This window comes from Zosterops lateralis (assembly GCF_965231275.1).
Source record: "Zosterops lateralis genome assembly, chromosome: 9".
NCBI lineage: Eukaryota > Metazoa > Chordata > Aves > Passeriformes > Zosteropidae > Zosterops > Zosterops lateralis.
Window position 1 is genome coordinate 5,915,230 of NC_139769.1, and position 27,668 is coordinate 5,942,897.

The following is a 27,668-nucleotide window of genomic DNA, read 5'->3' on the forward strand; positions in this document are numbered from 1 at the left end:
TCGGTGTTGGAATGGAGGAGACCATAGCAATACCGCATAAACTGTGCTATCCAGATACCCAACCCCTTTGATGGATCACGATGAGGGATCCCCCTGAGCAGCCGCCCGGGTACCGGGGCCGTGTGCGGGGCCAGCCCGGACAGAGCCCGGGGTACCGGGGCCGGGGCTGTTGCGCTGTGCCCACTCCGGACAGAGCCCGGGGTAGCGGGGCCGTGTGCCGTGCCCACTCCGGACAGAGCCCGGGGTAGCGGGGCCGGGGCTGTTGGGCCGTGCCCACTCCGGACAGAGCCGGCGACCGCTCCAGCCGGACCCGCCTCTCTGCGCAGGCGCGCAGCCGCGGGCGGGCCCTCACCGGGCGGGCCGTCGCCGAGCGCGCCGGGCGGAGCTGCGGCCGCACGGGCGGGAGCCGAGGTGAGCCGGGCCGGGCTCTTCTCTCCGGGCGGCCCCTCCGCGGTTCTCCGCGCGGCTCCTGACCCCTGTGCCGGCCGGGGAGCGCCCACAGCCCGCCCTGCCCGTGAGTCCCGCCGAGCTGCCCTCAGGGCCGGGCCGGGCCGGGTTCCCTGGGCCCCGCGGAGCTCCCCCGCTGCCCTCAGGGCGGGGAGCGCCGTGACCTGTGAGGGGGCGCCGGGGGAAGCCGAGGGGCCGCGCTGCCTCCTCCGTTCGCCGGGTTTGCCTTGGTACTGACTCTGAGTTCCGTGTGCTCTCAGCCCTACAGAGACACAGCCCTGTGAAATTCATGAACCAACATGCTTGGCAGAAGACCCAAAAAGAGCCCTCAGGCGAAGGGCCAGGGAGCTGCAGTCGCAAAGCAGGTAAGGAGGGCAGGGGGCCAGGGGGATGTGGCTGCGGAGCAGGCGGGGAAACCTCCTACTCCTCAGGAGGGTCTCGTCCAGACCTCTCGCTGCTGTTCTCCTGCAGGATCTCCCCTGTGTTAATAGATCATGGGAAAAAAAATTAGATTATGTGGTGCCTGTTTTCCTTCCTTCCTTCTTCAATGGATTCTTCTTCAAGGAAATATCTGATAGGCAGCCGTGGAGGGCTTGCGGGGAAGGCACGGTGTTGTAATGCTGTAATCTTTGCATGAGACCTCATGACTCATGCTTACAGTATTTTCTTAGCCGAGTTATGTTGAGATTTAATAATAACTTCAGTGGCTCTGTGGGGGTTTTCCTTACATTTCTAAGAAAACAAAAATAAGATCAGCAGAATATCAGGTAGACATATATGGGAGAATATTAAGGTGCTAAACAAGAGACAGTTAATTTTAATTTCCCTTTATATAGTCATTTTTTAATGCAACAGATAGATGTTGGAGGTTTTTTTCCATACTTATTTACCTTTAGATGGAGTTTCAGAAGTCTTGTGGAGAGAAACAATAATTAGTCATGGTTGGCAGGTGTAGAAAGTCAGGCGACAGTGTCAAAATTAGAAATACAGTCAAGGCTAAATTCCGGGTAGAAAACTGACAGAAAAACAGTGTAGTTAAAGAATATGTTAGAACCAGAATGGAATTTCAGAAACCTTTGAAGGTAGAATAGAGGTGAGCAACAGGTGGAATAACTGGTAAGAATATAGAGAAATGTGAAAAGGGATTGTAACAGGTTATTAGAATAGAGATAATAAATAAGATGTTCTCTTTTGGTGATTTCTTATACTGAAGGCAGAGTGCTGTAGTTAGTGATCCTCAATGTCACCATGGCTCCAGTGTGAAAGTTTCCATTTCTCAGAGGTTGTGTGTAACTTATCTGAGCAGGGGAGAAGATAAAAGGTGAAAATGTCTTTCCTCCTTCCGGGTAAAAAAAAGAAACCTCACTCTGAAAAGATAAGAGAGTAAATCAAGGGTTTGATAAAAGTATTTTACTGATTTCTAATTTAATACAGTTAATTATTCAGCCTGTCTCACAGAATGGATGAGACAGGCTTGTCTTGAAACAAATGGCTTGTTCACTTTCAAATTAATTCAATTTAAAATGCTTTTTGTTGTGTAGTGTATCAACTGCAAGCTTTTTATAACTTATTCTTTCTGTTTTAATAAGCATTGCTTCAGTACTACTAATTTCATTGGAAAAGTTCCTTATTGAATGGACTGGGACTTGGAGCTAGAACTGCTGGATTGTGTTCTTGACTCCTGTGGTTGCTGCAGTTGCTCCACTGTCCACACTTGCAGTGTGGTGATGGGCAGATCCTCTGTGCTCCTGATCTGTTCTGGATATTGGTGAAAGATCTATGTGTGTTCCATAGAACTCGAATCTCTAGATCACCATCCTGAATATTTGCTATTTAAATCTTGTCCTCACCTTCTTTCTGTTCTGTAGCCAAGTGTGCAAATCCTTTAGTTTTGCCATAAAGCTGGGAGGTGGATAAAACTGATCAGCCCGGTGCCTTATGGAATGGCAGGGGCAGGATCAGGGCTGGGAAACAAACAGCTGCTGATTTAAAGTGCTCTTGCTGGTCTTTGGGACCTGTGTTTCTCAGCTATATGTTTCACATTCTCCTTTGGGATTACAAAATGGTCCAGAGAGGGGCACAGAATGTTTCAGGGTAGTAGCCACCAGCACTTCCATTCCTACTGGGTTTAAAAAAAATATTATTACATTAATTTATAAACCAACAGCTTCTTGCAGCATTTCAGGTCCTCAAGACAGAAGGAGATTGTTAACCCTTAGAATAATGACAGCTGATGTTTTTTCCCTGTGCTGGGGAGAAGCTGAAGTGCTGCCTCCTTGGCCATGTGAGAATCAATAAGGGCTTGTGCTTTGGAAAAGTCTGAGGAAAGCTTCACCTCCCTCATAAGATGAATCTAATTCTGTTTATTTGTGTTTATAAAAAAATCTTAGCGTACTTAAGATTTTTTTTTTTCCTGGGGCAGTTAGTATCTTAACCAGAAATACAGAAATTGTGATAAAATGGCATTTTAAAAGAACACTTTTTGGACTAAGACCCCAGAGATTCCTTTGATGTGCTTTGGAATGTTTTGCCACAAGAGAGTGATAGCCGCTACTGTCATATCCTGATCACTGTTATTAGTCCTCTTCCCTGAGATGTTATCTCTCAGCCGATTATCTGTGCCAGCCAGTTCAATGGTTTTCTCCAGTGCAGTGTGGGCATTGCTGGGTTTTAATGGCTGTGTTTGTTTCTGTGGGATTTAGAAGCTGATGTAAGAGGGCAGAAGAATTCTGTGTTTATAAATGTAGCTTCTTCAAGAGATAAGGGTGAAGTTTCTGCAGTGTGCACGTGTCAGACCTCTTGTGTGTGAACCATGAGTGAATATTTTTTAGCTTAGTTGTTACAGGCACTGCCCTGAACTTCCCTGATTCTATCTGCTCCATGAGGCTCAGTAAAACAAACATTTCATTCTACCTTGTTATGTCAGACTGTTAAATAGGATTGACTTCAAGAAATGGTTTGTGTAGAGTTTTAAAGGGAATACTTGTGGGGCATTAAGATTTATGTACTTTACACCAGTTACAGGTGCCTGGTGTGCATTGTTGTGGTACCAGAAGTGGTATGAAAGTGGGCTGTAAAAAAAAAATGAACAGAATTCAAAATGCATGAAAATATCCAAATAATCCATGCAGTGTGACATTTTTGAGTGTCATCTTAGTTCTAACTGTAGGGTATTTTATTATTCTGTATTTCTGTTTCCCCTTGGCTCCAGCTGGGGCTGTTTGTGGATTTCAGTCCTGAAGAGATGCTGCTGGGTGCAGGGGAAGGTGAGGATGATGGGGACCTTGAAGCAGAGCTTGCTGCTATCACAGGAGCAAAAGTGAAAGAAGGAAAACCAAAACCAAAGGTGAAAAGTAAGTTAAAATATTGGAATTTTGTTTACCTTTAATAAATTTATCTAAATCTATTATTTATCAAAAAAATCTTTAAATTTATCTAATTTTTTTTATCACTGGTAGAAGCTGAATTTGCAACTGCTCTTTACTTTAAAAGGTTTAATTTGTTACTCCATAAACAATGTAAAAGTTTTTTTTTTGTTGATGCTCTTGTAGATATAGGAAAGAGATCTCTGGTGGCTGGCCCATTTAATGACTAAATTAAGACATGCTTTTTTAGCATATGAAATCATAAAAAGGTGTAGTAGGCGCTAGATGATTTCAGAAGGGAAATTGTGTTTCTCATGGAGGGTGAGTTGTTTGTCATGTGGTCGTTCTGTTTTTGTTTGAAGAATGAATTTACATAATGAACATTATATTTTTAGTTACTTGGAGTCTGTAACCAAAACTGAATCCCATTTTCAGAGGCAAACACTGATGCAATCACTTGGAGAATCCTGTCACTTGTGTTATGCAGGTTAGAGTGTCTCTTGGAAAGGGACTACCATTCTTAAAAGTGGAAGTATCTGTGAATTCTGTCTGGTGGTGTTTGCATGCAGCTCTGCAGTGTTTCACAGGCTTGCTGTAACCTGCCGTAAGACAAGGCTGCTGCTGCTGTGAGGGGCACTCCAGTGAGCATGCTCTGCCTCTGAGCACGTCCCTGTTTGTGGAGCTGCAGGGTGAGCTGGTTCAGGAACTCCTCTGCACAAATAAACCTCTGCTCCTGTGGGAGCTTTTCAGCTGAGCCAGGTTTGCTCCCTGCCTGCCTGAGACCTGGGTGGCTGCCAGTGGTTGAGGTGGGACAAGGAAAATGGGGACCTACAGGTGTGTGAGCAGGTGCAGGGAGGAAGGGATAGTGCACCTACAGCCTTATTTGCAGCTCTGCAGTAATTTTACTGTCATATTTGAAGGGGCTTTACACAGAGCAGTAGGGAAATGAAGAATTTTGAAATGTTTAGGCAAGACAACTCTATAAACACAGTAGCTGATGATGAACAAAGGACACATGTTTGTGTCTGAAACTAAATTCTAAATAATTTCCACTCTCCACATTTCGAAATTTTAGTAAACTCTTAAAGCTGATGAGCATAATTGTGCAAATAGGCATAATAGCAGAACTTCTGCCATCATTGGGCATAGGTTACTTGTGGCTAAAACATGCAGGATAATGTTTGAGGGTGAATCTGTGTATCATGAGCTCTTGAATTGTCAGATTTTCAAGAGCTGACTTCCCTTTAACCCTCATCATATCACTTATTTTGTTGTTTCAGCCTTTTATTCGTAAGAGGAAAATAAAACTTCAGACAGTGCAAAATTAACATTTACTGTGCTGTCTAAATGTGTGGTTCAAAAAGGATTTTCCAAAGTAAAGTGCAGCTATTCTGTTTTGTTTTTTCATTGGAAGTGTGTAGGTTAGAAGCTGATGGAGGATGAGCAGCTGGCACTGGGGACTCCTGAGACCTGGCCCAGTGCAGTGGTGGGGGCAGGATGCAGGCAGGGCACAGCCTGGAGAGGAGGAGCTACAGTGAGCACAGGGGAGAAACAGATCCTGTCTGGGAGAGGACAGAAAAGAGGGATCCAGTGCAACTCAGGTTCTTGGCTGAGCTCCAGGTGCAGTAATTCCCTCCTGGATTACATCCTAGAGCTCTGACTGGGTGTGGGGGAATGGCCTCCTCCAGCAGAAGCTGCACTGTTGGAACGTCTTAAGCACAGGGATCCTGCTCTCTCTGATAAGTGCCAGCTGGGCAGCCACTCATGTGTTTGAAATTGTGGCCTCATCTTGCTGCATGGGATTAGAGCTGAGAAACCATCTGAGGAGGCTTGATTAGATTTTTTGTCTCTACTGCAGTTTCTGCTCAGCCAGTTGCTGGTTTGGATATGGCCTGCAGTCCAAGTTTTGCTAAGGGTCAAATTTATAAGCAATGGGTTTGATACACATGCTGAAGCACTGATGGGGTGAATTAGATTGTTTGAACAGAAACAGTTTTGTACCTGGGTTAATTTTCAGCTGATTCAGCAGGGAGTGAATGGGATCCATTTAAATTGACTGTAAAGCTCTGTCCTGGAGATCTGTATTTTCTGCAGCTTTTACTGCCACTAGTGAGTCACAGTCATGTGTCTGCATAGGAAGTATCAGAGGCATTTACGTGGACAGTTGGGATTTGTGGGCAAACAGCCTCACCTTTGAGAGCATGTGGAGGAAGTTGATAGTTGAGGAAGATGTGGTTGGCACAGGATGAAGCACAGATGAGAGCTCAGCAATGAGGAGTTAAGTAGAGTTTTCACGATGAAGACCAGAAGCAAAATTGCAAAATGAAGGAGCCAAGAAAAATTTGGAAAAGGCTGAATCTCATCATCACGAGACAGCAGTGCAGAAAATGTGCAAGTGTCTTACTGCCTGCCTCGAGTGCCACAGCAGAAACACCAGTGCTGTTTTTCCTGGGTGCTCACTTCCCAGTCTTTGCCTTTTATCCATCATTACACTCTCAGTTACCTGTGACACTGCAATAAAGGGGGCACAGGAGGGGAGGTCAATGCTCTCTTTCAGCTGGTAGCAGTTCCATCAGGATTTATAGCCAGTGACTGCATAACTTCCTTTGGGTTTATGGCTCCTTGGGATTCCCTTTTACAGCTCCTCTGCCCATGGATCACATTGAAAAGATGGCTGCAGAGTGTATGAAGGACCTGAATGAAGATGGAGAGGAAGATGCAGATGATGAAGACTTGGAGAAAGATACAGACTTGTTGGTATGCATAACTGTTAGCAAAGAATTTTAGTATGATTTTTTGTTTGGTTGGTTTTTTTAACAGAACTTCATTTAGCAAAAATGTCTGTTAACTTTGTGAAGAAGTTAAACTATTACTAAAATTACTTTGTGAAGAAGCTAAAATATTGCAGAAGCACCATTAGATGCAAGTCTTTGCAGGATCCATCCCCCTGCACAGCAGAGTAAGAGTTTCCTAACATTTATATGGGTGGGAGTCTTAGAGAATTGAGGAAAGAGCAGGAATCCCTTTCCATGTCAGCTGATGAAAGGCAGCCAGAGACAGTCTCCTTAAAGTGATCTCTGCCACCATTTTACTGCTGCTTCAAGTAGTGCTTGTCCTGAGAGAACACCTCAAGAAAGTCTTTGTTGTTTCAGTGACTCATCTAACTGGCAGGATTTAGGGAAGGAGTGGTTTTGACTCTCCCTGCTAGTAGAGGCTTTTTGGAAATTTGAAGTTTAAGATTGCATGATCTTTGTGAAAGTACTTCTCTGAACTTCTCCAGCTTGTGTGGTGATCCTGGGGCTGCAGTGTGGCTTTTCAGTGGTATCTGGGACCAGTTTAAATTAATAATACAAAATAAAATTGAATTAAAAAAAGACTAGAATAGAAGATTTTCAGACTCTTCACTTGGGTTCAAGATCTGCCCAAAGCTTTTGATACTTGACTTGAGTTTATTTTTGTCTTTTGAGGACAGAGAAAATTTTAAGTAAAAGCCTTTTGTTGGCTCTTACTTTTACTTTAGGCAGAGTTGCAAGAAGTTCTGGGGGAAGAAGGTGAGACAGGAAGCTGTGAGGATGAAATGACAGCAACAGAGCCATCCCCAACTGAACCAGAAGATGAACTGCCTGAACTGCAATCACAGGTAGGAATGAGCTTCATGTTTCTGACAGTTTTGCTCAATCACTGTTGTCATGTGGCTTGTATGAGGGTCATTATCAAAAATGTAGGGAGGTCTTGTCTTCCAAGGAAGCAAAACCTACATTATTGCTGTTTTCCTCTGGAGAAATCAGTCCTGTATGGGTGCAGGTGATCCTTTAGCTTTGTTCCAAGCATGAATTCTGATGTTAGCATAGAATTGAAGAGGTAAACAGTTGGAGTCAAGCATGTCTTGTCCCTCATTACACATAAGAGCGTGCAGACTGCAGTGCAGGCTCCCAGAGCTCATATCTTCTCCCTAAGAGTATTGGGCAGTGTGCTGAAATTGTGAGACATGTGATAACTCAGCATCTCTGACATAGTTTTGGATTTTTTAGCAGTAGCATTATCTGCCTCAGCTTAATTTGTCAGTCCTCATCCAGTCAAATCCTTTATTCAGTCACTGCATGTTTCTGTTGTGTGCCACAGATTCCAGTGCCTTGTACATTGGGCCCATTAGTAAATGGGATTGAGAGGGTTTCTATAGAGATAATGGCAATAATTACATCAGGAGCCATCTGCAGGGTCTCTGTGGCTCTGGAGAGTTTGTAAGTAGCTACTCATGACTTCACTTAGGCTGCTTTTGTCACTGAACTAATTCCAGGCTGTAGGAGGAGGAAAAAGAGCTCTTGTAAAACCAGGTTGAAGCCCAGAAGGGAGCAAACCAGCATGGTTTAAAACTAAGAAAAGAATAAGTCAAGATTTGTGCCAAAATACCTCTTCACACCCTCTGTTGTGTGGGGTTTGAGAGACTTCAGTGTTCTCCTCACCTACTCAGCGACCACATGGCTCCAATTACCCTGTGAGTGAGAGTTTCCTGAGTCTCTCCACCCATTCTTGTCTGTGAGGCTTTTGAGAGAGCCCCGAGGTGGAAGCAGGGCCCGTTAGCTCAGCACAAACGCTCCTCTGTTCCAGGGGCTGTTCCTCCCTGCGCTCAGTTCGCGGCTCTGTGTGTCTGTGTGTGTAGAAGAGGAGTGTTTGTTTTTCACTGCGGTGGGAAAACTCGTCTAGCTGGATGAAATAAGTTTTCTTGATTTGTTTTATTGTTTCTTCTGAGACCTCCTCACTTCCTGCTGTTACCAGTGAGCTGCAGCAGACGCTGGAGGGGAGGATTGCTGACTACAGGACGGCGATTTCTAACGCGAAGGAGTCGGGGGAAGGTGCCAAAACTCGGCGGTACGAGAGGGGCCTGAAGGTGAGTTGGGATCATCGGGGTGTGAGTGAGGGTGGGGCAACGTCAGCTCTCTGAAGTGTGGTCTTCACAGCTGTGTGAGTTTGTTGGCAGGGGAGTGAAATCTTCACATGCTGCCCGGTGTTACTTTAAAAACATTTGTTGTTCTGACTACCCACCTGATACAGCAAACACACAGATGAGGTGTGGCTTCAGCTGCCTTTTGTGTGTCAGCTTTGTTTCTGTTGAATGTGGCAGCTGGTAGCTGGAGGCAGGGTTTGTGGTACATGCTGAAGTTAAATCCACCTGCCTGAATCTGAATTTGACCTGTGGTGAGTGCTCAGTGTTACCTTAAAGCAAAGTTTAGGAGTTTTCCTAGCACATCCACCTTGCAGTTATCACTATTGCCTTCCCTTAGGTACTAACCTTCCACTCACTTCTGTCAGACAGAGGGAAGTGCTGCCTTTCCCTGAGTGTGTTGGCTGTGCTTGAAAAGGACTGGAGCAGCATTTTTGATGAAGGCAATTAAGAACTGCAGCAAAGAGCAGTCTCTCCAGGCTCTCGTGGTTCCAGGCAGGTGGCGTGCTTGCAGTGAGCTGCAGTGCTTGTTTACTGCTGGGCAGGGCCTCTCTCTGCCCGTTGCTTTCAGCAGCTCTCCTGCATCACCTCAGGCAGCAGCAGAGCTCTACAGCTCAGGGCTGTGCACTGGGGCAGGATGTAAAGGCTTACTGCCTACCAGCTGTCTTGGGGTACAAAAGGGGCAACTGAGGCCAAACTCAGGGAAGAAAAAGCACAAGAAAGATGTGTGTGAGTGTCCACTGCCTGCCTGCCCTGACAGGAATGTACAGGAAACCACCTGGCTTTTCTAAAAGCCACAGGGATGGGCAGACCAGCTATTCCATCCAATGGGCTTAGTGCACTGTGCCACTTCCTTTATTTCTCAGGGTAGGGAGTTTCCCTGTGCCTAAGCTGTGTAACTGAGGATAATAGACCAGATCTCACTTCACAACTCACAGCTACTTAATTAGCAAAGTTGCATGTCAACAAATGGTGTAGAGTTCTCTGTTAAATGTCATTCTTGGAACTGTGAACTTCAATCTCAGTCTGTCACCCCCATGTGAAGAAGAGGGAGCTGCCTGTGGGTTTGTGGTCTGAACCCCAGTCTCATATGCAGTCATTTCAAAGTATCTCTGCCACTGTTACTCAACAGCTCAAACAATGCCATGACTAAATAAAAATAGCAGTGATTCTGGCACTGATGAGATGTTGTTGTTGTCTTTCTGTGCTTCCATTTTGGTTTTTTTGGAAGATGAAAGAAGTAAAACTTTTGTTTTGGCTTGAGGTGCATGGTGGTCTTTTGTCTGAACCTCAAATTAAATTTTAAACATAAAAGTACTGAGGAAGGTAATATTTGGGGTGGAGGAGAGGTTTTAAAAAAATGAGCAGCAGTTAACCCAAGTTAGAGATGGTGAGAACTCCTTACCATGGGTGATGAGCTGAAGCTCCATTTCCTTTGTTAGTATTTAATGGCTTTTCTCATTGCATTAAATAGGTTTGCAGACTCCTTCCTTCCCTGGATCCATGTAGACAGTGATATTTCAGAATAGCATATTTTATTATATTTCTTGCAGAAAAACAGGGAGCTGAAGGGCAGGAGTTTGTGGTGGTGTGTGTGACAGAGCCTGTCATGTATAAGGGGAAGAATTTGTCTTCTAATTGCTTATGCTGGTAACAAGTTTGATGAAAATGCCTGTTGACTCTGTTGTTCCTTCCATGCCAGACACTGGAAACCATGCTGGCTGCAGTGAAGAAAGGCAAAAACATCAATGAGGAAGAAATGCCACCTCCTGTTGCAACTGGAAAGAGTTCTTCTTATGTACCTCAAGCCATGGGTGTGGAGCTCGAGAGTTCAGGAGATTCACCAGAGAATAAAGCTGAGTCTGCTGCAGAAGTTGAGCAGAAGGCTTCTCCTGAGGCGAGGGAGCATTTGGAATCAGAGTCTCTGCAGGGTCGTGCTGCTGTTGATCCTGCTGTGGAAAGAGGTACTGTGATCTGAGAGGAGAAGCAGTTTAATGCTGCATCTTCCCTGATGTTTGTGTTGTGTGTAGCAAACTTATGTTGGAACTGTAGCTGCTTATGTTGGAACTTCCCTGCTGAATGTCTCAGAGTTGTCCATGGAATGCTGAGTGTCTGGCAGTGGAATCAGTTATTGTTTTAAAACTTTTCTGTGCACTGGATCAGTATCCCTAACTTCTCCTGTGCCTCAGTTTCTCCTTCATTATTTGACATGTGGAATTCCAACCTTTAAAGAGTTTTGAGATGCTGACCTAAAGGCCTAATATTTTTTCTTTAAATTGAGAAAAGTGGAATTCTTATGTTTTTAGGACTTATGGAGACTGGAGGAAAAAGGATTTTTATAAGATGGCTGTTGTAACTTAGAGCAAAAGGGGACAAATGTGGGTTTGCATAGATGGATGTAGCAAGGGATGCAAATCTTGAGTGCTCTGTGTCAATCTCAGCATTGTCTCATTCTCCCAGATCCCCAGCACAGCAGCACACGAGCAATCCTGCTTAGGAGGCAGAAGGAATATAAATTAGCAGCTCTAAAAGCCAAGCAGCAAGGGGACCTGGAGAAGGCAAAGGAATACATGAAGGCAGGCAAGGTAAGCACTCAAGAAATCCCAAATACTCAGCATACCCTGTGCTGTACCCCCATGCATTAAATGTCACATATTACTGTGGAACCTGGCAAGTCTTGGACAGACCAGAATAAACCTTTTATTTTTTCCATGTTAGAAATTTAATGTGGTGTTGGAAGCTTTGGACAGTGGGCAGCCAGTAGATCTCCAGAATATGCCTCCATCTCCTCAGGGTAAGGTTTGCCTTCAGGAAACCTTTTCAGAAGTCTCTCTATGCTGTAATGGAATGATTCTGCATTTGATTGCAAAGATATTAAAAGAACTGGAGATGGTTTGAGACTGAGGCTCACTGTGTGTTCTCAGTCTAATCAAGAGCAATGAAGCGAAATGAGGTATCATTACTTATATTGCAGTTACCCTCTGTGAATTACAAGTTCAAACAAGTATTGATGTCTGATACTCCTGGTTTTATAAGTGTAGATAATAGCAGCCAGTATTTGAAGTGGAAGAGAAAGAAGGATAATGGCACATTCTTAAAATTTACTGTAGTATTTGATGGTGCTATGTGCTTCAACTGAAGTTAATTACGTTGAGATTAACCAACCGATTGCAGTGCACTGAAGTCTAATTTTTAAAGCAAATTAACAATATTAAAGGTACCTCAGTCCTCGTAAGAGAGTTTGGTGGTTTTTTAGTAGATGCAGTATCCCCACCAATAATGAATACTTGGTCTTTGTAGCCCAGTGCTTTAAACAACTTACTATAGTAGATTATTTTATTCTAAGAAACAAAGTTATAGATTATTTCAGTAAATCGTGAGATTTGTGACTCGAGTTACTGATCACTAAATGGCATTGCAGAGAAACTTCACCCAGGGCATAACCTTGCCTTAAAAAGTGCAAGGTTTTTTTAGTGAATAATCTAGTTTTATGTTATACAATACCAGAAACTGGAGTGTCTGAATAGATGATAAGAGTTTCTTCCCTTTTCCAGCACATCTTTTGTTACTAGAATATTTTAGTCAATTAGCAGACTTGTTCACTCTTTCCATCTGCCAAGATACCAAGTTATATTTTGGGGAGAGAATTCTTAGAATACTTGAACTACTTCTACTTTTTTTTTTTTCCCCTCAAGCAGCCCTAACCAAAATTAAATCAGCATTTGAGATTTTCTCTTATGAAGCGTATTCTGTGGATAAGGGGAACCTTAGACTTAGCTAGCCATGGAGATACTGTTTGGAAGCCAAAAAGCTTTCAGGAAGATGATGTGATCGAATTGATGGTTTTCTGAGTGACATGCAGCAGTAATTGCTGTATGTGGAACATGCTGTGAAACTTCCTGCTTTCCCTCCTTTGCAGATCTTGAAAGCTTAGGGCATGTACAAGATGCATCCAAGCAAAAAGTACCACCTCGGGTGGGAAGTTCCCAGGATCTTGCAACACCTGAACCTCAGACCCAAGAAGCTTCAGGTAAGACTTCTCCATTTCTCTAGTAAGTCATGAAAATAGCACAGTTGGGAAGCACTTTAAGGTCTGAGCTCTGCCAGTGAACTGCAGCAGGACTGAGTAAACCTGGCTAATGTTCCTGAGTGTTGTTTGCTGCTGATCCAGTCTACTTCTGCTCTGGATCAGCGATGGAACTAAAAGTTAATAAACTTCCTTTATAACATTGGTGTTCATAGTGAAACTTTCCAGTGCTTTCTCTGAGGAAGGGAAGGAGAAAGGCAGCCTGTGTGTTTTGAAATCTCTCTGGTGTGGCATTGATTTGCCTGTGTGGTTTGCAGAGTCCCTGCAGCAGCCCAGGACGGTGCTGGAGGCGCTGCAGCAGCGGCTGGACAAGTACAGGGCAGCAGCAGCTCAGGCTAAAGCCAGCGGGGACGATCGGAAGGGCAGGATGCACGACAGGATAGCCAAGGTAAAGCTAAAGTAAAGTGGCCCTTTGCAGCCAGCAGAGCCATTTGAATTAGTTCTCTTGCTGAAGACTTTTTCAAGGCTGAAATAATTTGTGTATTGTCTGTCTGTTTGAAAAGAGGTCCAGTGGGGAAGCTGGAAAGCATTCGGAGGAAGAAATAGAGACAATGCACATATTGTAGTAAAATACTGAGTCTTGTACAGTGTTTATGCTGGTTAAATACAGATGATTGCTAATTCACAGTCAGCTCTGTTTTATGTCTTACTGAGTGCTTTTGATTGCAGCAATACCAAGATGCCATAAGAGCCCATAAGGCAGGGAGAAAAGTGAATTTTTCTGAGCTACCTGTTCCTCCTGGTAAGTGTGAATGTAAAACGTCCTAATCCCCAAACTTTTGTACACTTGCTAGGCTCTGAAGGGGCTGTGCAGATATTGCCTGCTCAACCTGTGGAACAGCTCCTCCTTTTTCTCAGTGAGTAGCTGGCTTTGCTGGTCAATGGTATTGTGATATTTTTTATTAATATGCTCTCAAACACTGATAAGAGTGAATATTCCTCCATATGGGAACTTAAAACTGGCACTATTTTGAAAAATGCAGGGCATCACAACAACTTCACCATAGGCAGGTGCTAAAAATGTAACTTGTCTATCCTCTGTGTCAGCCCTCCTAGAGGAAAGGCTAAATTTAGGTTATATTGGCTTCTTAGTTTTGCTGGAAAGAGGTTTTTAAAAGTGAAAAAAAATTTCCTGATGTTCCCCATTCTGCTGATTCCTATCAGGAACATCAAAATTTGATATCTAATGAATATCTCCTTGTAACACCTTGTGACATCAAATCAGCATTGCAACTCTTGTGGCTGGTAAAAATCTGCAGAGATGAAGCAAATCATACCCATGATCACACTGAGGCAGTAGCAGAGGCAGCAGCTGAGCCTGTTCCTTGAGATGCTGTGTCCTGTTTGTCTTCTTCAGAACACTCAGTGCTGTGTCTGGAAAAGTTTGGCCAAGGTCATCTGTGAATGCTCTGCCTCTCATTTGCATGATACTCTAGAAAACATCTTTTTCCCCTAGGAAGCATCTTTCCTTTTATCTTGAGCCTCATGTGTTCTTCTGAAGGATACATTCAGCACTGCAAAGCAGGATATTTTAAGTTAGAGGATAGAGATGGACCTTGTGGTGTTTTTGTCACAGTCAAATGTGGCAATGGCAAGCACTGCAGTGGTGATAAAGGAGGCACTGCCACCTCTGTCAGGTCATGTGTGGTTTTAAAATTTCCTGCTTTGAAGCTGTCCCTGAAAGGCAGTTTAGCATCCCTTTTTGCAGAATGTGATCCCTTTCTTGGTAAATACCAGTTTCTGTAGGAGTGAGGTACTCCATATTTGTACCTCTGGAAATTTGGAGAACTGCTCAGTGTCCTTGCACATCAGCTGTGTGGTTTTCAGCCATCATTCAGAGGCTGCATGATTTACATTGAACACAATTATCAGGCAGTCACTGAAACCACCCTGAATTACCCTGGGGTGGCAGTGCCCTTCATGGCATCTGGCTGGTGACAAGTACCAGCCTTGGACTGCCTGGAAACAGAAATGCTGCTGAGCAATGGATCAAATGTCACACAGGGCAGCAGCACAGGATTCTCTGTTCTGCCTGCCTGAGTACCTCGAATTTGTGCTCTAGCAGCCATCTCTAGGTTTAGAAGCAATTTAGTCACTGTTTCTTAGCACTTCTCATGAGACTGGCAGCAAGAATACTTGCTATATATTAAATGAGAGAAATCTTAACAGACACTTTAGAGTAATGGCTCTGGGTCTCTGTTCTCTGAAGCTGACACTACACTGGTCATGTGGCAGTGAATTTGTCTTCCATCATCAAGCTTTCCTCCCATCCTTAAGAGGATAACGAAACAATGAAGAGCATTATTATTCTTCATACACTTCTCATTTAACTCCTCTGATTCTGCCTTAGTTTGCTACCTCTGCATTGCAGTACCTTCTCAGCCGAGGCTGAGTGTGTTACCCAGCTGTCAGCAGTGGATTGTTTATTACTCTGGGGGTAGCATTGATTTTCTGCTGGGCTATGTGCCTGCTGAAGTGAGGCAGCAGTGAGAAGGGGGAAAATGGGACTACATTCTCTGCTGGTTCTGGGGGCATCCCTGCTACTGAAGTCTCGAGATTGTGAGGTTGCTGGGCTGGCTGCCAGCTGCTCAGCTTGGAAAACTGCTCAGTTATTCCATCATTTTACTATCATCCACTTAAGCTGGGTATCTGTGAGAGATCTGATCTTAAGCCCACCACTCAGGCCTGATTTAGCAAGGCTTTTTGGCCCATGGCCTCAATCTAGTTAGACTGAATTCTAAAACACATTAGATAACAGGTATTTGGATAGAAACAGCTTTAAAGTAAACAATATGGAAGACATACCATAGGGCTTATGCAACTCTCTCTTCTGTGTTCCTTTCCTTCCCAGGATTTCCCCCTCTTCCTGGTGTTGCAGCAACAGATGGTGGCAGCACAATCGCTGCTGTCCTGGAGAGTGCCAGCAAGCTGGCAAACATGGAGGAGAATGATGAAGAGGAGGAGGAGGTTAGTGTTGCCTGGTAGGATGTGTAAAAGTTCAATTTCCATCTCTTGTGGCACGCAGAGGTGAGGCCACTGGATTTCCAGGTAAGGGTACTGAGGTGAAACATATTTCCCAAAAGTCTGGGGAGTACAGAATCTGAGTAGTAATTTCAGTTTCTTTTATAGAGTAGGGGAGAGAGATGAGATGTTATTACAGTCAGTACCTACAGATCCTGTGAGCAGGATTTAGCTCTATCATAGCTGTCTTATATGTAGATTTTATTTTCAAAGCAAACACTTCAGATCCTCACCACTCCTTTACATTGTTCTAAAGTACTTAAATCCATACTTTTATTCTGCATCCCAGTAGCTTCCTATGTTTGTTCTTTCCCAGGATGTTCAACACTTACTGCTTTTTGTCAGGCTGCGCCAGCATTTAGACTTTGGTTTGATTTCTGTCTCTCTCTGGATTTGGCTGCTGATTGATTGTGCCTTCAACTGGAGTAGCTTTTAATGGAGAGAATTCCTGGATGATTTTTTTTTTCCCTGCATGGCTTTGCTTTTTTAAAAATCACTGCCTTGTTGAACATTCCTTTTTTTCCATCTATGGCTTGCATAGGTCAGCTACCTGCTGGCCTGGCATGGCTCATAAACCTCCAGAAGTTAAAATTTGCTGTCTGGAATGCAATGCTCCCCTCTAAAGGGATACCCAAAGGCTGATACAGTGATAACCATGGTTGTTGATGCTTGACATGCTGTCCTCAACCCTGGAATAGATTTTATGCATTTATTATGCAATATTATTTTGTTTTGCTAGAATGAACCTTTGCCCCAGGCCCCAGTTGCCAAGAAGCCAACTCAGGTTGTTAAGCCAACTCCAGTTCCTTCTGCTGCAGCTCAGGAGAGCTCTCCTGAGCACCTGAAACGAGCTGCATCACCCTCCACCCTGGACAAGGCAGAGTCAATGGATCATCTGCCTCCAGCTGGTAAGTGGAGGGATCACCATTCCCAGTGCTCCACGTGCAAGTTGTTTGCTCCAGTTTGGTGAAGACTTTATCATTCTAATTTAGGTGTGAGCCTGTGAATGTGTGTCATAGATTTCCTCTGACAGGAGCCTCAGTATATGTGTGCTGGAGGGCAGACCCACACCAGCCATGCAGCTTTATTTCACAGAGACAGCATGTATAATTATAAGGCTGATTAGGTTTTTAATTAATTTTGATGTAACAAGTGTATCGATTCATAATGTTTAACTCTGCTCACAGCTGAACTCTCCATATACTCTCATTAAAGGGGACAGATTGCCAGTGTGAATTATTCATTGATCTAATGGAGCTCCCTCCATCAGACAGAGTTCTCTGCCTGGTGCTTCACCCAAGGATCTCAGGCTGGCAGTGCAGGCAGGGCTTCATCAATCTCTGCTCTTCCCTTGCTGAGATCACGGAGCAGTTGTGTGTACAAGGTGAATTGTACAGATAGTAAGGGACAGCCACCACCTCACAGTGTGGTTTGGGCACACACAGGCAGTGCTCAGGCTCTTGCTGATGCCTTGGCTGTAATCCCATCCTCCTTCCCCTCTGCCCAGGGTGGTTCCCTCAGGATGAAGTAGAACTGCCTGGTTGACTGATGCCCTAACCTGGTACAATGTAAAGCAATCTTAGTGGTGTGGTTGTCCTTGCTGTTTCAGCAAGGAAAGAAGAGACTCAAGCATTAATAAGAAACTAAGAGAACAAGGAGGTTCTTGAAAGCATTAATAATAAACTAAGAGAACAAGAAGCAGAGGTAATATATCTGAGTGGGCCTGCACATTGGTTCATCAGGGTTCTTTTCTGCCAGATCAGGGGAGAGGAAGGCAATTACTCCAGAGGATGCTCACGATATTTGCTTTTTTAGAAGTTAACATGGAGAGCTGAAAGTTTGGATTTGGTTTCTTTCGTGGACCAGTCAGCTGTGCTGGAGTCTCTCAGGCCTGCAAATTAGGGGCTGTAATAACTCTTGTGACACTTGTGAAGTGCTGTGAGGTTTTTTTTAATGAAGGATGCTGTTCTAGCAAGTAGCTTGTTTCTTTTTTTAATGTTTGAAATTGAAAGCGCCCAAGAAACAGTTGAGTGCAGTAAGGAAATGTCCCGATTTGACATCTGTACTTTCACTGATCTTTTCCTGGCTGTAAGATGAGTGAGTGTTCCTGTACAACTGTTTTTCAGTTAGGGAACAGCTGGAATTTCTGGAGAACAGGAAGAAGCAGTACCTGAAGGCAGCCATCAAAGCAAAGAGGGAAAACAACCTCGAACAGGCAAAGACATATCTCAGAACAGCAAAGGGCCTTGACCTAAAGATTGAGCAGGCAAAATCTGGCAAAACTGTTGATATTTCCAAGGTTAGTAGGACTGGTAATATTCTGCTTGTTTATCATATTCTTGGGCATCTAAGTGCTCACTTTTCTCTATAAAGGCTCTGAAATGTGGTGTTCTTGTGTTGCAGCTGCCATCACCTCCTACAGATGATGAGGGTGATTTTATCTTTGTACACCATGAAGATGTCAGGCTGTCTCAGAAAGCAGATGAAGTTTATGCACAGCTTGTAAAACTGCTGAAGGACCAACATGAGGTGACCATTTTATATTTTTTAGGAATGCTTGAGTTTCTTTTGTACATTGGAGTTTATTAATATCATAATCCCATCATTGCTCCAGTGGGGCCTTTTATTTTTCCTTTTAATATACTTTTGATATTGGGTGTCCTAAAATGGAGAATTTTCAGAGTTGGATTCTATGGCTATTTGAAGCCAGAGGATGTGCTTGAAGACTTGGGACTAGCAAATTACCAGTGTTAAATATGATCACTCAGGTTTGAAAATAGTACCTGAATATTAAGACTAGGCCTAAGGTGAACCTCATATCTACAAATCAGGTAGTTAAAAAGTAATAGGGAGAACAGCTCAAACAAATGCTGTGTTGGGTTTGAGGAAAGGGATGGTGAATGTCCTTGAGTGACTTGGGAAAATGCCTGGTCTTTCTTAAATTAGGTTATCATCGACCTCAGAACTGTGCCAGTCATGAACCTGTGTGTGAGGATCACTGAGTGAATGTGTTTGGTTTTGTTTGTGATTTGCAGAGGTGTTTGCAGTATTCCAAGCAGTTCATGCATCTGGGAAACGTAGCAGAAACAACTCGGTAAGACCCAGTGCTGCTTTCAGCATCCCCCAAAGCAGTTATTTCAGGTTTGAGTCTGCCTGACCCCCTAAAGATCTTGAGGTTTGAGTTGGTAAGTTTATCCCTGTGTGAAAGGGTTGGGACAGTGGTTCCTGCATCTCCACATTGCTCTCAGCTCTGGCTGGGGGTTCTCTGTGCTCTGTTTGATTTCCAGCACATGTGGTTTTTTTACTGGCTGTTTTTTGCCTTTTTCTACAGGTTTGAGAAACTGGCTCAAGGTTGTAAAAAGGATATGGAGATCCTACAGCTTGCACGAGCACAAAGAATGGATCCTCCAAGCCATCACTTTGAGGAAAGAACCTTTAAAATGATAAGGTGAGGAAAGACAAAATGATTTCTCAGGCAGGCTGGAATGGCTTTCCTGGTCTTTTGCACTTGTTTAGGGAATTCTGGGCTTTGGCAAATTTGAATGGCATCCAGGATTAGGCTCAGCATTCCTGAAAGAATACTCTAAACAACTTAAATACAAAGAAGTTGTTCTCTAAATTCTCTTGCTGATTTTGTTTTCAGAATGCCTCCAGCTTTCCCTCTTATATTCTGTTACTTCAGCCATTCCTCCTTCCTCTGTTTTTCCCTCAGTCCTGTTGCCTCCTGGGCTTTGTTCCTGGCCTCAGAGATATTTTTAGCTCTGTTTGTGCTCTTGCCTTGCTCTGCTGTATTTTGTGGAGATGATGATCTCTGTAGGAGTGCACTGTTGAAAAAGCTCTGACAAATAGCCATGGCATCCTGGTCTGGCAGTGGATCAGCTGATGGTGGCGTGAATGTGCTTTTTTGTCTTTCTGTTTTCACAGGATATTTTCTGATCTCAACAGCACAGAAATGCACCTTCTTATTGTCAGAGGGATAAACTTACCAGCCCCACCAGGTGTGTACTCAAAAGGGCATGTGGGCTTTTTTCCTCTTGAGTAGGGAAGAAAAGTAATGGGGAATGAAATTCCTCTGTCTTGAAGTCCACTTTAGGAGCCAGCTCTCATTAAAACAAAGTAACCACCTTTTGAGCTCATGCCCCCACCCCCCCAATCCTTTAAACAGTATTTAAAAAAAATAAAAACAGGTGAATAAAGAGAATCTGGGTTCCATCTGGACAGAGAGAATTTTTAATTTTCCTGGGTTTGCTCATAACTGGGTCACAGTTAAGGTTTCTTTTTTACCTCCTATTTTGTTATGAGTGCCTGCCTATGAGTTGTACCACTTTGGTGTATTTTGACCCTTCAGTAGACAGGGTTTGCTCCTGCCAGTGTCACTGCTTTTAGTCCCTTGTTCCTGGGAGCTTGTAAACCATCTGTGCCAAACTGTCTTAAGACTAACAGCATTAAAAAAACCTCAGGTGTTTTCCTTTGGATGCCAACTTTCCCTGGATTTTGGTTTGATGGATGGGTTTTTCAGTTGTCAAGGGGCAGGTCATGAGTCCTGCTGTAAAACAGTTGGGTGCTCTTGAGAATCCTGCTCAGCATGACAGATGTCTGTGCTGGCTGTTTGGATTGGCTGGTTGTTGTCTCACCCAGGTGTGTCACCGAGAGATTTGGATGCATTTGTGAAGTTTGAATTCCAGTACCCGAGTGCGGTGAGTGTGTCGTGCCTCTTCTGCCCCTCACTCTGTGTCCCCTGCCACTGCATGAGCTTGTGAGGGCTCCAAGGAAAGGGAGAACATTCTAGACACCCTGCCTGGATCTAAATTAAAGCAGATGTATTTTTCTGAGAAAAAGAACTGCTGAGCATGTTGGCTGCAGGTTTGAGCTTTGCACCTTTCTCTCGATGCTCTCCACACCTTACCCTTGGCAGGGTGCTGTCTGCAGGTTCTGTGTCAGCAGCACTCAGTGCTAAGCTGTGCCCACCTCTTCCCCCTGGAGGCACAATCAGGCTCTTTCCAATGTTGGCAAAATGTGTCCAAGTTCATTTCTTTCAGAGGTACAAACACACCACCAGGGCACACAAAGTTGTTGCCAAGGGCCACCTTAGATGTGAATCTCCCTAAGTCCTCTTGGGTTAAAAAACTAAGCTTTTAAAGGCATTGCATTTGAGCCTCTGTAACAATTGTAGAAATGGATTGAAAGAGTTAATCTTTGTCATCAAATAAATGGTGATTTAATTAGCAAATATATATATATATATACATACTTGGAGAAAGGATTTGGGCTATGCAAGTTTCTCACTTACTAATTAACATTTGTGTGTGTGCGTGTATGTATATAAAAATATGTATACACGTATGTATTACTTCTTTCCTTGGGATTCCCCGGTGTCATCCTGTTCCTTTCACCCTTAAAAGCAGTCTCTGGTCTGAAAAACACTCAAACCTTAGAGCTAGAAGGGTTTCTGAGGAGGCACTGACTGGTCTCTTACTGTCAGTAGAAGTCCTGGGGCTTTGCTGTTCTCTATGTAGGGCAAAACCAGACCTTGCTCTTGCAGGACTAATGCTTAGCCCTGGGAGTGTGCAGAGCCTAGATTTCTACCTCCTAATAAATCTTGAAAATTGGTGATGGTCAGACCAGGTTTGAGTGACAGGAGGCCTTAATGAAGAAGTGACTCAATTAGGGTGGCTGAAACGAGAACTGGTCTGTATGAATAATTTTCTGGGGAATGACTAAGAATCAGCATAGTTCCTTTTAATCTATTTTCCATTGTTTAAAGAAAAACCAGATCTCTATTCCTTAGCCAATAGTCAAATAAATATACCACCTTTCTCCTTTATAGCTGAAATCAGTTTTGCAAAGTAGCTGCAATAATTAGGCCACATTGTCCTTGTTCATTCCCCAGAGATTTAGTTTGTACTCCACTTCAGGTTAAAAGTTAATTCATTTTGGTGGCAGATTGATTGTCAGGGAAAATAATAGTAGGGCAATTCCCTGAATGATTTGTGATGAATTCCTTGTGTGGCTCATTATTCCAGCTAATGCAGGAGGAACAGAATTACTGTGTCGTGGAAGGTGCACAGTTTGTCATGGGGTTTAACAGCCCCAGTCAGTAACTTTATGATGATTGGATTGAATTGACTGTGACTGTGTAGCTTATCTATGGCTCTCATATTTAATGGAATGTTTGGGCTTATTTTTTCTCCAGCATTATCCTTGTTACCCCTGCAAAATGCAAGTATTTTAGTCTTGAATATACCATGACTCTTCTTATTTAGATAACCCCTAAAACCTTACATTTCTGGTATAGTCCTAAAATAGAGCTGACAATAAAAATGGTCACTGGTCTGTTTTCAAACAATACCTGACAGTTTTATGTAATGTCTGTCTCTTTTTTTGATAGGAACAACCTCAGAAGAGTAAAACACCTGTAATTAACAATAACAATTGTCCAGGTGAGTCTTTTTTTCCCGGAACAGCAGGAAAAATGTTGCACCTTAGGAGTCCCTGAACTGTACAGTCTGGTGTCAGACTGTTAACCAGGCCAGAGATTCTCCCACCACCTTTTTCCTTTTTTCTTAGGAAAGGGTTTGTTGGGGGGTGAAGTCCAGCTGCATTGGCAATATATCCCCCTCATCTAAATATTGGTGGTGGCTCTTATGTCATGAATTAAACCAGTATTAATTACATTATCCAAAACACCCCTTCCCGGTCATTCCAGCCTTACTCTGCTTTTTCTTTAATATTTTGTACCTTTTATCTTAGCCACAAACACTCTTTACTTGCTGAAAGACCTAAACTCTCTAGTTATATCCCTCCAGTACCTTGTTGTCAGCTCTCAGTGGTTTGGTTTTCCTGCAGTTTGGTTTCTGTCCCTGTAAGGTGAGGGTGACATGAACTGTGGCACAGGGACACACCCTGTGACTGACTGAGGAGGAGTCCCTGTGGCTGTGGAGTGTCTCACACATGGGCCAAACTGAGACAAAAGAACTCTGAGAAGTGTCATGGGGTAGAGCACTGCCCATCATTTGACTCTCAGCTTTCTTTCCTTTTTCCCTTTATTTCACTTGCAGAGTACAACCAGCTCTTCAAACTGAACATCAACCGCAACCACCGAGGCTTCCGACGTGCCATTCGGTCCAAAGGAATTAAATTTGAAGTGTTTCACAAGGGGTGAGTCCACAGTTTGCTTCTCCACTAACAGCTGGAAAGAGTGTTGGAGCTGAAGTTTATGAAGCACAATCTCTAAGCCAGCACTAAAGAGTTGTCTGGTACTCATGTCTGAGAGCTTTCAGAATGTGCCTGAGCTCTGTAGCTTCCCCTGTGGGGGTGAAGAATGGTACAAATTCAGTGAAGTTGGTTCTGATCAGCTGAGGATTAGTGTGTTAAAAGGAGTTGGTGAGGCTGAGAAAGCAGTGATTTACTTCAATTCGTTTCTTACCCAGTTTGGTTTCAGTCATCAGGACTAGAAATTTTAAATATTCTGTGGAATAACTGTCAAATAATTAAGTGGCAGCTAAATACGAAAAACAGGTGACAGATGATGGCAGAACTAGAGTTGTGGTTTGTACTTTCATTCATTGGATCTTGCAATACTTCCTGAGCACTGCTGGCAGCTGCCTTGAGAGAGACAGACTCCACTCACCTCAGAGAGCAGGATCACAAGAGGAATGTTAACAAGTTCAGGGAGATCATCCTCAGTCCAGGCTCATAACTGAGTTATTCAGAAAAGGAGTGGCCTGTATTCCCTCAGCCCTGGGTTGGTTGTGATCCAAGGCTGTGATGGGATACCAGATAACCTGATTGTTGTCTGGTGGCTCTTGTTGCTATTACAGGGCCATGCAGAAATCATCCATAGGTTTCCTGAGATGGTTTTCACTTTGCAGGTGTCTGTTTGTGACTTGAAGTTGCAATGTTTTACTCCAGATCATCCACTGGCGTCTCTGTTGAAGCAAAAGTTGATTTTCTTACTCTTTTTCTGTCAGTTCTGGCTGCTCCACTGCTCTGTGTTCAAGATCCCCTCTCTTTTGCACAGAGCTGTGAAGTGTTTACATTTGTTTAAAATGGGTTTTTTATCACCTTTTCCCAGCTATCTCCTCAGGAGAGAGGATGAAGTGATCCAGGCTCTTTTCTAAAGACTGTCTGCTCCCTGTCTTTTCTAAGACTACAAATGAATAATACTTTTAGAAGTGCTTTTGTGGATGTTGTAGCTTTGGGGTCTCTGATAGCTCTCCGACCATCTCCCAAGAATTATTTTTGCTCAGTGAGCAAAGGAGACTTGTTCCAGGTCATATATATTAAACTTCAGTTTAACAATACTTTAATGTAAAAACCCAGCAATGTATTTTTCCAAAGGAAAAGTCTCTCCTTGAGCCTCTCTTAAAAGCTTCTGAAGATGAAAGGGGATTTCCCTAGAGCTGTTTCTGAAGCCATAGCCTAGAGCAAGTCCTCAGTCTTCACAGCAACCCCCTGAAACTGAGCAGGGATTATCCAGTCTTTATTATTTCTTGAGTTATAAAATCGAAAACTGGTTTAAAAAATTCAGCAAGAATTGCTGATTCTCTGAAGTTTATGAGCAAAGTGTCCCACATGCTGCAGTACAATTACATAATCCTTCACTTTAAGGTGCTTGTGAAGGAAGTATTCCAACATGTGAGCTGAGAAATTCTGAACTTTCCTAAATGATTCTATATCTGCTCTGGCCTCACTGATGGAGAGTCTCGGTCTCCTGTTGCCACCAATGATGTGATCATGAGGCTCCATTAACAACCTTTGAGTTTCCATTGTGTATGTCAGGTCTTGCTTGATAATATCTTCGTATCTCTTAATGATAATTGGAAGCAGAACTGATGTTTTGGGGTTGTGGGGTTTTTATGGTTTGGTTTGGTTGCTTGTTTTTTTCTGTAATAGAGTAGGTAAAAAAGGAAACTCCTGAAATCTTGGAAAATTTCCAAGAAAACACACCATCTGTGGCCAGATTATCTTTTTTAACTCTAGAGTTTAGTTGTTTATCAAACCTTTAAACTCTGGTTCAGGGAGATGCTTGGATGCAGGCAAAGAAATGCTGTGCTTTGAGTCTGTGGAATTAGGGTGGTTTAATCTTGGCTGTTGCTTTTTGGAGGACTTTGTCTGGGTAAGGATTGTAACACCTGTCTCTGTTCAGGATTGACCTCTTGCTGATTAAACTCTTCAACCAAACTGACTACAGCAAGGAGAAGTTGCTTGTTTTCCTCTCAGGATAAAAATGCTTCTGTGTTTAACTCCAGCAGACTGGAAATTCTAAAATTATAATTTTTGACTCCTAAAACTACCAGTATGTAGGTGAATCAAAACAATAGCTGAAATGTTCTTATTTACTGAAGTTGTTTTGATTTGTTGAGATGAAACAGGATGATTCATGTGACTTTTTCCTAAAAGTAGTTTGCCAAAAGCAGCAGGTGCCTGTGAAATGTTTATTTTGCTGGCAGATGCAACTTCCTTGGGAATTCCTTCAGCCTGTTCTGTTAAACAGCCCCAAGGAGAGGATGGCCCTGTCCTGGCCACTGGGACCTCCTTCCCTGTCACCCTGGGCAGGGACAGAAGCTGCTGCCACTCCAAGTGCTGATTTAGTTGTTTTTCTTCACTGCTGTCCTCATCTTTACCTTGGTTGCAAAAGAATAATTAACAAATGAATACTTTCTTATCTTGTTCCTTGCAGTCTGGTTTTTAAGTCTGGTTTTTAAGGGTTTGCCTCTGGCACTGTGGTGTGCAGGGCTCCAGGAGCACATCCTGACCAGCCCTTTGGATGTGGATATGGAGCAAACAGGGATGGCCTCTGGGCTTGTTTTCTCTGTAATGTTCTGGCAATCCTTACCCTTCACTTCCTTGCCACAGGTCCTTTTTCAGAAGTGACAAACACGTGGGGACAGCACACTTGAAGCTGGACAAGCTGGAATCAGAATGTGAAGTTAGAGAGATCATCGAGGTACGTTTTTGGGATGGGGTTTGTTCTTCTGCTTAGCATTTAAACCCAAAGGGGAAATGAGTATTTGGATCACATAAGTGTGTGAGTGCAGTTTGAGTTTTGTATTAAGGAATTTGATAACCTGCCTGGGCTGTGGGGGACCTGCTCTGCTGAGTTCCAGTCCAAGGAAGTGACGCTGGCTGTGGCACTCCCAGCACTGCAGTCACCCGCAGGGATCTCTGTCACCCTCAGCCGTGGGCAAATACAGTCACAGTTGCCTGAGGCTCCATAGTTTAACGTGATAATCCCTGTTTGTCCTAACTGCTCTTCTTTCTGTGGTTATTTCAGATTTTTGATGGCAGAAAGCCCACTGGAGGGAAACTGGAGGTAAAAGTGAGACTCAGGGAGCCCCTCAGTGGTCAAGATCTTCAAACAGTTACAGAAAATTGGCTGGTCCTTGAACGCTAGTTCTGTCTGAGGTAGGAATTCTGCATCCACAGGTGGTCTGGGCAGGACTTGACAGGGCTACAGAGAAACTCTGCTTGAATAATGCCTTTTGTTGGCATTGACCTAATTACACAGCTCTGGCTTCAGTAGCATTCCTCTGTATATTTGTGGTGGGGAGTTGACATAATTTCATAAATGAGGTTACAGAATTTCTGATTAGTTTGTGAAGCAGCATCTTTGAGATACAATCATTTGAAATACAGGGACAGCTCCTGGGGTCACCTTTACTAAGAATATTATTTATAAAGTAAGTGATAAGTAATCCATCTTGCTCTACTTCATCTCCTGAAGCCTCTGTGCTTCCTCTTCTTTAGCATATGGTTTCACTTTACATTTATAAATGGCAGTTAAGTAACTATTCATCAGAGTGACATCACCTGTTTGGAAGCAAAGGGGTGGCAAATGGTGTCAGATTGTAGAGACTGAGGTCTCATTGTAGTACAGGAGTCACCATTTGGGTATCAAAGGGCCTGTTTTAGTGGTTTTCTCCCAGCCAAGGAGGCAGGAGGTCCTGTGAGCTCCAGTCAGGCTGAGGGACACATTTGCTGGCCACACCTGAAATAACAACTTGGCCTCCTGCCCAAGCACTTTCCATCACTGGAACTTAATAATTTTGCTCCATTGATTTTTCTCGTTGACCATCCAGAACCTTGGTGTCAGCATTTTCCATATAATGTCACCTTGAACTCTGAACATCTGTTCCATCCTGCAGCAAGGAATTCTGATGGGTTTGTTTGTGTTGTTTTCCCCAGATCCATGGGAATGCTGGAATGGAAGTCGTGGGCTGAGCGAAGGCAGGAAGATGCTGCTAAGCTGCAAGCACCAAAGATGTTAAATGAATGCACTACTGAACCTAATGTCTATTTTGATAACAGCCATAGTGCTTATTAATAACTCCAAGGCAAACGGGAGGCTCTGGGAATGCGCTGCCGCAGGGCTGGGGACCGGTCTACCCAAAATAGACAGAATTGCCTTAATGTGGGACTACTGATGTAGCACCAGGACGAATGTTACATTAACTATGCAGAGTGCTGTGAGAACGGTTTAGCCCCTTAAAAATTCCCTGAGGCAGTGCCAGAGCTTTTTCAGTTAAGTCACAGGTAAGACCTTTACCAGAATTCCTATTCCCAAGTGTCTGAGCAGCTGGCGTGGTTCAGTGAACAGTCTGCTACTGCTTTTTCTGTTCTCTCCTATCCAGGGCTGTTTGAGTTGGGGCCTTTTTTTGTTTCCTAAACCAGAGGAGAGCTCTCAGGCAGCAGTTCAGGGGTGCCAGTCCCTCCTCTGTGCATGCCCTTGGCACCAAGGGCTGTCTGTTTCTGAAGGAAAGGCCCCAGGTTGGTGTTTACAGACCTCTGTTTTTGTTCTGGCCCC

General features: G+C 43.7%; 1 protein-coding gene across 1 annotated transcript; it reads left to right on the plus strand.

The window, feature by feature from the left end:
* The first annotated feature begins 360 nt into the window (after positions 1-360).
* On the plus strand, positions 361-27,162 carry CC2D1B (coiled-coil and C2 domain containing 1B). The gene is made up of 25 exons (XM_083867584.1): positions 361-411; positions 708-812; positions 3,659-3,800; positions 6,454-6,569; positions 7,333-7,452; positions 8,563-8,700; positions 10,457-10,718; positions 11,215-11,339; positions 11,473-11,548; positions 12,674-12,784; positions 13,099-13,229; positions 13,511-13,583; positions 15,693-15,808; positions 16,602-16,770; positions 17,989-18,161; positions 18,266-18,391; positions 18,898-18,956; positions 19,194-19,310; positions 19,787-19,860; positions 20,501-20,559; positions 22,251-22,302; positions 22,921-23,020; positions 25,721-25,811; positions 26,139-26,269; positions 27,050-27,162. The coding sequence occupies exons 2-24, from the start codon at positions 747-749 to the stop codon at positions 26,256-26,258; spliced, it is 2,616 nt and encodes an 871-aa protein (XP_083723710.1). The 5' UTR covers positions 361-411; positions 708-746; the 3' UTR covers positions 26,259-26,269; positions 27,050-27,162.
* Positions 27,163-27,668: the final 506 nt, after the last annotated feature.